This window comes from Homalodisca vitripennis, chromosome 5 (genome assembly GCF_021130785.1).
Source record: "Homalodisca vitripennis isolate AUS2020 chromosome 5, UT_GWSS_2.1, whole genome shotgun sequence".
NCBI lineage: Eukaryota > Metazoa > Arthropoda > Insecta > Hemiptera > Cicadellidae > Homalodisca > Homalodisca vitripennis.
In genome coordinates this window covers 167244728-167254589 of record NC_060211.1, presented here as the reverse complement: position 1 = coordinate 167254589, position 9862 = coordinate 167244728, and the positions used below count along the sequence as shown (strand labels likewise).

Below are 9862 nucleotides of genomic sequence, written 5' to 3'. Positions count from 1 at the left end.
CAAAACATGTTAATCCTTTTAAGTCATTGTTCATTTACATACAGGAAATATTTTAAATCCTTATCACCAGCGTTTTTCTGTGGTTCTGATTAAAAGAAACCGCCAAATACCGCTATCCTTGCAACATTACCTATAAAAAATCTTCTGATTCTCAGGATAGATATCTAAAAATCTGTGTACTAAAACTTTCAACAAAATTAACCGCGCCGAATACAGATAGAGTAGTTAATTTGTTGGTGATCTAGGCACATACCAACAGTCGTTATTGCACATGCAATATAACTACGCCGGGTCACCCAGGTTTACTCCCGTATCATCTACATTTGAGTTACCTAATTATTAATTAATACGATTATAATTAATGCAACAGTAACTGTATAGCGATGTTCAAGACAAGTCATTCTGTTGCATTAGTATTTTGGTGCGGTCATTAAAACTACTTTAACTCTAGTTCAAATTGTTCTGTTTAACAGTTTAGTCATAACATATTTTTTGTTTACCGGTGTTATAACAACAGTCGTATCAGAATTAGAAGATTTCGCAGAGTATTTCTCGCTGACATCAGTTGATTTAACGGTCTCTGGAGCAAGACCTACATCAGCAGCTGGAACATCTGGAACCTGGACAGCAGAACTCTGATCTGCAGGAGCCGAGAGCACCACCGTGCACCCTAAGGCCACAATCCACATCCCCACAAGAAATTGCATCCTGAAGAAGATCGTTCTGTAAAAATAATAAATAACGCAATCTTCGCGGAAACATTCATTATAAATTACTACAGTATGTTATAAAGTTGTTATTGTAATTACATCAATACCAACACTCCATTATCTAAAAGTACAGGAATTTGTAAACTCTTCTAATAGTTACACGAACAGTAACTCAAACTAATTCAAACCCTCTGGTATATTAATGAAAAAGATAATGGGATTTCCTAAAAAAAAGTGTTTGGCAATTTCTTCTAAAACCTAATAAATCAAGCTTTCTTATTACCTATTTTTTCTTTGAAAGCGATCCTCTGTTTCACGTTTTCTAACAAAGGGGAACAGTTTTGTTTGTCTTGTACACTAGGTTTGCTGGAAGTTCTAATCGTGTCACTGATTGAAGATCACTTGAGTTTTAAACTTCACTAGTATTGTACAGGTTATCATGCATTTATAGTTCTGGTCAATTAATGGAGGAAGCAACCAATAAAAATACTTTTTGGCATAGTTTCATGATCAACAACAAGACAAACCCAACACTGGCGTTGGAAATATAATTCACTCAAACCAGAAGTGCTCATGCAGGTGCAAAACCTACGAAATTGCGTGCAAAGCCGCGGGTAACTGCTAGTAGTATTATAAATGCGAAAGGACCTTTGTTTATTTGTTTTGCTTTTACGCGTAAACTATTCAACCGATTGTACTGACATTTTACATTGACATTCTTACGATCCTTGGGATGAATATAAGGCTATTCTTTATTTCGAAAATCCCTCTAGGCTATGCTCCAGTGGTCTCTAAAGAAGCAATGTGATATGTAAGTTGTGTAATATTTAATTTAATTTAATTAGTTAAATGTAATCATTCTGTGTAAAAATTGTAACTATGACAGCACGACCATTTATTTGATTAATTATTTAACCAGTACTATCAATTTGTTTACATTTTTATAGAGTGAAGACATAACAAAAGTAACAACACTTCAACATTGTCTCAACAAGGCAAACCAATTAATATATTTAGGATTTTATCTATTTTAGATAAAATATTATTGGTCTGCTATATTGGAAATGTGTCTGATTAGACATTGTGGGAACAAGTGAAATCACAGAGCGATACACAAATCAGTGAAAGACAATTTTTAAGACAGAAAATCGTCGAGGGGACATCGCAATTCTTTCGCATCCATTTCTCACTGATGAAGTACAGTATAAGATACTGATTAGGTATATCAATACTGATATCATTCCTAGACTGAAGCGAGGAAATAGTATGCTATTTCAAACATGAATTAGGTTGCAAGAGCATCTAATTTACTGTATGTAGTTTATATATGGATTACAACTGTCATAATGTAAGTATTCAAACCTGTTAGTATTATGTTAATTTTAGTTTTTAATTTTCAATAACAATATATATATATATATTATATATTATATATATATATATATATATATATATATATATATATATAATTATATAAGGGCTAAACTGTTTTTAATTTAACCTCATTTAAATATATAGGTCTATTGTTTCTTGGGGCAAAATAGCAACCCCCAATTCTGCGTTAGAAACATAATTAATTTGAACTAGAAGTGAAAAACCTGAAATAAGAAGTAGGCCTACTCGTACTTTTGCTTAACATATTTGACATGCTGGTCCTTTTAATACTAAATACTGAAAAATGGATACCTACCTGATGCTTCATACATAACTAATTTAATTTTTAAAATATCATAGGCCCCTATCGTACTATACCACAAGTGCTTTCACTTAATAAAGCTATAAACTTCGACTTTGGAATACCTTTGGAGTGGTATAAAATAGTACAAGCGTTTTACTGAATTCATGGGAGCTTTTCATTTAAATGCACGAAATTCAAATTACGGACGAAGCCGCGGGTACATACTAGTATTAATATATGGTCTCAATAATTAATAATTTCAATAATTAACATGTTTTCTCCAAATATTAGGATGTAAATTCAGTAAGAAAAAAAGTGTAACCGATTTTGTCTATTCTTCGTACGTTATTTATTTAATTAAAAATTGATTTTCTTAAAGTTTACGTATAATTTTTATTGGCTTATTTTACATCATTATCTTAAGAAATTAATTCTTTACAAGTTTTGTTAAAGAATTTTACGTGTTTGTTACACATTTAACAAAGTTAATCTACTTGAAACCTAAATGAAACCTGTTTTTGGACACCGAATTTTGAGTATTTCTTCAGATATCTTAAAAATTACTGCAGCTAGAGGTCTGGTACCAATTTTATTCAATTTTTAAGTTCAATTTGCATAATATAATTAAATTTTACGTCCTGTGTAACGCCCAAAATAATTTAATAGGGCTCCCTTTTAACGGTGGCACTGAAATCTGGGCGAAATCTTTCACCCTGTATAGCTCGCTAGCTAAGCGTTTCTGGACCTATGTGAATATGAACTTTTTTCGATATTTTCACCGTAAGAACAAGTCCTGACAGTTCTCCGTTTCTTCATGGGACACCCTGTATAACTACACTTAATAATTATTTATTTTGAATATAAATAATTGATAGTACAGTAATTTTTTATTATTAATTTTAATATGAATAGTATTAATAATCAATAATACTTCAACTTCTCAGCATGTACTAATTCTCTTAATTATCCTAGGCTCATATAGATTGTCAGATATTGAAAAAATAGCAGTATCTATTCCACTAAATTGTGGAATTTATATAATTTCAGCTGAAAAGCTCAGTTAAAAAAAGACTTCTGTAGCAATTTTTAATAGTTTTTACAATTTATAGTTATCAAGTGGTTCAAAATGACCATTGATGAATGATTGACTGATCAGTGAAGTTATTTTTAAATAAAATTAATATCTTATTTTTTATATGAAATGCAATTGAAAGTATTGGAATCCGAACAATTTTCAACTTAGACCTTCAAAAACGGGTAATATAGAATCTGAGAAATGCTATGTCTAATATCTTAAAAGGGCAGAAAGTATTCGCCATAAAGTGGTTTTTATAAATATGAATAAATTTTAATAGCATTACTTTTCCAGACTATTGTTATTTAATAATTACTCGTACCAAATCTTGTACTCTTATTTCACGTCAGCTAAGAGTTTCTTAGATTTTAAAAGGGAATGAATTACCTGTACGATGATCTGTTCAAAGTTTCCAGGTGATGTGCTGTTGTGACATAAACCTTAGACTCACTCCTCACTAATGGCGATCATCAACTTATCAGTCCATTAGACTTTCATAGGAAATCCAAGAGGTAAAAACAACAGTAAATAAAGAATCGACTAATTTACAAGGCAGTGATGTATAACAGAGAAAACATAGAAATTGCCCCGCGACATATCCAAACAAAAACTAAACATACTGCATGACAAGTTTATATAATTTAAAACAAATACTAATTTAACTATGTTGGTATAAGATACAAGCATACAAATAAATTCCAATGAATTTAGAAGAAATTTGTTATTAAACACACATTTATATCTACATTAACAATTATTCGTACACATCACGTTCTTGTTGCCGCATGAAATTTACAATTAATTATTGAAAGTTATCCTCTAAAGATGTACATTTACATAGGTTAAAAGGTTACATTTTAGGGTTTTTAAATAAACAATAACTGATGTATTCCGCATCATGTTTCACTGTACGCTTGTTGACATCTCCTTAATTACGAAGCTGAAGAATAATCATATTATGTATGATGAGTATTATTAGGAAATTTTGGAAGGCAATTATTCTATTCTTATGCTTACAGATTTTCAACTAAAAAAAGGTGTTATGTGTAAGAATTTTAAAAACCGGCCTAACTTTTTGCATAACCTACGTACTTAATAAATAACCACAAACTGTGTACGTAAGAAAATTCTCATTAGAAAGTTGCAAAATATTAAATTTTAGTTAAATAAACTAACAATTAAGTTATTTTGAAATATTTGCAGAATTTTTATTTGATCTTCACTATTTACAACATAATTTACAATATGGCAAAAATATGCTACTTAAAAAAGGAAGTTCAATCTTGATGTAAAAAATGAATAAACTCAAACATCCCAGCCATTGTTATACAACAATGATACAACAATGCATTGTTATTGCTTGTTCCAAGCAATGGAATACTCGACGTGGAGTTGTTGTCTATTCCTATTCATAGATCTTCTATTTACTGTAAATCATTCACAGTCTCTGCTTGTCGACTCTGGAATAATCTCCCGGATCATATCAGAGGTATTCGTCGTAGTCGGTAGCGGTTTCGGGGGGTGCTTAGGGATCATCTGTTTCGGGCCTCGTCGGGTTGACGATATCATGGCATAGAGTATGGGACGATGGCTTTGTATGAATGGTGATGGGCAAATGTCTGTTAGTTTCCTTATAATTTTTATTTTATTTATTTATTTTAATTTCATGAAAAACCTTCTTTTTATTTTATTATTTTATATAAATATAGATGATCATTTTTGAATGTAAACCAGTAATGTGACCATACTTTGGGTCTTGTTTTACTCTAATAGTATCGTTTATAAATTTATGGTTAGGTGTAAGAGAGGACTATTCCTAACCTAGCCAATTTAATATGTTTTTATTTGTGTTCAATATAGACATTTTTCATTTCATTGTTAGGATATGTCATATGGTAATTGTTTAAATTTGTAAAAATCATATCTGGTGGGATGAAAGCGAAAGATCAATTAACAGCATGAATGTAGAATATTCATCTTTGTGAAAGACCATTCATTATAGTGTACCTCAGGGTTCAGTGCTGTGACCAATTCTTTTCTTCATCAAAGTGTTATTTAAATGTTCTCCTGTTGGTCCTGACAAAATATTCAGACAATTCTATTTGCTGATGACACCATGTTAGTTGTTTTAGATAATAATATACTATAAATATTCAGTATTTTATGATTAAATATTCATTAATATGCCAACAAACAATTTGTTGAGATTTCTGCCCTCTCAATTCTTCTTTTGCAAACCACCCACAATATATTATAATGTTTCTACAACACTGGAATGTCCTACAAATTTTATGTTAGTACGTTGATTGGATTCCGAGAATTTTTACGAAGTATATATACAAATATATTCCATATTATTTTAATGCAGAATACTTTTTTACCATTTTGAACTATTTAATAGCTTACGTTATGAATGGTGAACATTACAGCAGAATATGTTTTAATGTTTTATTCGCTAGATTGCATAGAAGTAGACAACAATATCTCCACATGGTGTATTATACCTAATCTATGTATGTACTGTATATCTTTATCTCCACATTACATTCTACACATAACGTAAAGCAATGGTGGAAAGGAATGATTCAATACGAATGTTAAGTTCAGCTCCATTTCACCTTCCACTTACTGCAGCATCTGAAATCTGAGTAATATCTTGACTCCTGGAATCTGGAATCAAACTCCATCTGAAGAGATCCGAAAACAGTCGGCGGCGAAGAAGCTCAAAACAAACTCGAAAAATGAATATTAAAATTCAGTTTTACATTTTTTTCAAGTGCTCTCCTAAAACTTACAGATTTTTGACATGTTCTTTACCTTTGGGGTACAGATATAGAAGTGAGAATTCATGCAACATTTCTAAATGTCAATTGGTCCTTGAGATATTTTGAGGACAGATCAGACAGACAATAAACTTTGCCAGTTCCCTAAGGGATAAGCTTTGCTAAAACCTAGCCAATAAGTTGATTTTTATTTACAGTTAGTTACCTTCGCTGTTTGGGTTTCCTGTGACAATCTAATGGACTGATTAGCTGATGGTCACCATTAGCTTGGTGACACTAAAGTTCAGATCTCAGCAACTGGCAGATCTCCTGGAAACTGTCAACAGGTCATTTTACAGGTACTTCCTTTCCTCTTCAGCTTTAGCTTTATTAATTTATGTTATTTTAAACCGAAAAAGCTTTTAGTTTCAACCATATGAGTGTGATACAATTGTTTCTGATGGTAATATCAGAATCCTAGCACGTAGAATACATATTTTAAATAAGAAAAACACATATAGGATTTGAAATTTTAGATTATTCTAAACAGAAAATTTGTATTTACAAAAAATTAGTTCACTTAATGATTTAACAATGAAATACATGTGCAGCATTACAACAAATATTTTAAAATAAAAATTTTATAAACACAATTTTTTTCTTTGTTGAATTCAAGATTTGGAATTCTAGATAATAATGCAACTAATGATCAGATTCCATTATATGCCCCAATGCTTAAACTTTTTCAATGAACTTAGAACGTTATAAAACGATGTAGTTGAGTAACAGACCTAACATTCCATCAATCAACAAGCATTTCCAGGTATTGCGATCGATATTGTTGTCGCTGTTATCTTATCTTTCTCGAGAATCCCGATTACGGCAGGCCGCGCGGCATCACATGACTAAGTTTTTTGCACGGTACATAATTGCCTTTCCATTACAATTCAATTTATATTTCTGATCAGCCCCTCTAGAATTTGATATTTTACTGATAGGTACTATCTCGAGGGATGTTTTTCTTTCGTTGACATCAGCGCGGGCTTCGGATTGGTCCAATTTAGGAACTTGTTTATAATTTAAATAATGCCTCTACCCGTGCCCAACACGGTTGTCGATTTCATGTGTATTAGGTATTAATGATCCATATCAACCATATCAGCAACTGGCGATCAGCGTCGATATGGCAACACCGCTTCAAACGTCATCGGACTCTTTTGGTGCGGACCACTATAGAATAAAGTTTCTTCACAATAATCAATATCAAAAAACCAGTGAGAGGGTTATGAACTGCCAGCAACGCTGGTGTATACACAATGCCTTGAAAAGCTTAATAAAATAGGTTTTGGAAGAAATCACCAAAGCATTTACTCTTTTTAGGAAATAGCTTAAACCTTTGAAACTTTCGTTGCTATTGAATACCGTTAGTTTGTGTTATTGTACTCTCCAAATATTACCAGAGTGTGCCAACTCCGAATAATACATACTGTACTGCTTGGTAACAAAGCTTTGGTATTTTACTGTTACAAAAACAAGTTTAGCATTGTAATTCGTAATGAATAAAGTGTATTTAGGGAATTGAGTTACTTATTATTACTTTAACAATAATGCTCTTCTTCAGGATGCAATTTCTCGCGGGGATGTGGATTGTGGCCTTAGGGTGCACGGTGGTGCTCTCGGCTCCTGCAGATCAAAATTCTGCTGTCCAGGTTCCAGATGCTCCAGCTGCTGATGTAGGCCTTGCTCCAGAGGTCGTTAAATCAACTGATGTCAGTGATGAAACCTCTCTGAAATCTGCAAATGATTTCTCTGCAATTGATGTACAGCCGAGTATTGTCTTGACGCCGGTAAACATAAAGATATTTCATTTCTTTAAATTTAATATTAAGTAGAATAATTTAAACTAAGAGTAATTTGGACCAACATATTTTATTAATAATATATTGTAACATAACAGCCTAATTAATTGTTTAGCATATAGCATTACAATTATCCTTTGTTAGAAGTTTATTTTTGGCGATGGAAGGATTTTTAAGGAAACAGGATTTTTTTCCGGACATTTGCCATCGTTGGGCGAAATAAAAACTCAGTAACACTACGTTTCGAGATCTGCAATCTGATCTCTTCTTCAGGTAAATTACTAACCTAACACATAATTACAAGCTAGGTTCAAATAAACAAATCATACCAGAGCGTTGTGACACGCGTAAGTCAGGAATCACAACCACCATGTTGTGTGTCAAATCCACTAACTCTTAAACATGCATTTAATAAAAAACTAAACACAACACTAATTATACAACTAAATTACATAATACAGGTCACAATAGGTCTGCATTCGTCGACCAACCACCTACGACTCCGTTAGATAATCACCAATTTCATTATCTAAATTTAACAAACACGACATATTCTAACATAACTGTTTTTTTTTTTTTTTTTTTTTTTTTTTTTTTTTTTTTTTTTTTTTTTAATCAGAAAAGTCTCTGATTTCTCTCCTGGCTCTTGGATAATGCTCGATATACACAACTAAAGAAGCTTTTACCTCTCTTGTGTTTCAGGACGGCAACCTAAAAGCTGAGGTTATAGTTCCTGTCTCATCTTTGAAATCCGGTATCCAGGGGAATACAACGAAATCCACTCAACTTATCTCACAATTGATCGTTAATTTGCTCAAGGTGGGTAGTTAGGTTTTAGTTGAAAAGTATATTATTGCTTTGTGTTTATATTGACATGGTTTGTAAAATTTGGTCTCTTTGGCAGGTTCCTATTAATGTCATTACTACTGTGGTTGAGTCAATATTTAATGGGATCCCAACCACTCAGGCCGGTGGGCAAGTTACCGTCACTCAGACTTCTCCTGCAGTCGCCAAGACGTAGTGAGGTTACGACACACCATGTACTTACTTAGTACCTACAGTTTGAACATGTTTAGTAAGCCAAAACAAAATAAATCTTAAACTTACTCATTTGGACCCTTTTATTAGTTTTGATTCCAATTTTCTCCTCGACTTTCATCTCACCATTACGTTTTGTGTCTCAACGGTTTGTATAGTATCAATAAGTAAGTTTAAAATCTCATTAAGCAACAAAAATTGTTCTTTGTTTGTTTAGTAGTTAAATTATTATTATAATTCTTTTAATAATTGGAGTGTTAGGCATAGCTTTCACTAAGAAAGCTACCGGCTTAGACTTTGGGGTCCCTCCACATTAGTCCAAAAAGGTGTAGGGGTTACTGAAATCGTGGGAGCTATTCAATTAAATACATAGAATGTTGCAGATAAAATTGCTGCCAAAGCCGCGGGTAAGTGCTAGTATTATTTTAATGCATATACTCATTATTTTTAAATTCAACACTACTGTATATAGAATGTACATACAATGAATGGCATATCCATTACAAATCAGAATTAACTATATTATACACCAGTGGCGGATCCAGAGGAGGGGCTATGGGGGCCCCCCTCCGAGATTGAAAAAAATGTTTTTATGATAAAAAATTAATTAATCTCGTATTGTAACCATAAAAATTAAAACCTAACCTAACCTAACAAAATTGAGCTGGTACGCTGAATTTTTAATTTTATTTTAGGTATGTGTGGGACAACTCCTTACTTACCCACAATGGTTACACTTT

General features: G+C 32.2%; 1 protein-coding gene across 1 annotated transcript; it reads left to right on the top strand.

The window, feature by feature from the left end:
* The first annotated feature begins 6498 nt into the window (after positions 1–6498).
* On the top strand, positions 6499–9125 carry LOC124363702. The gene is made up of 4 exons (XM_046818965.1): positions 6499–6584; positions 7847–8072; positions 8787–8903; positions 8989–9125. Exons 1-4 carry the CDS (start codon positions 6499–6501, stop codon positions 9103–9105), a joined length of 546 nt encoding a protein of 181 aa, XP_046674921.1. The 3' UTR covers positions 9106–9125.
* The last annotated feature ends 737 nt before the right edge of the window (positions 9126–9862 follow it).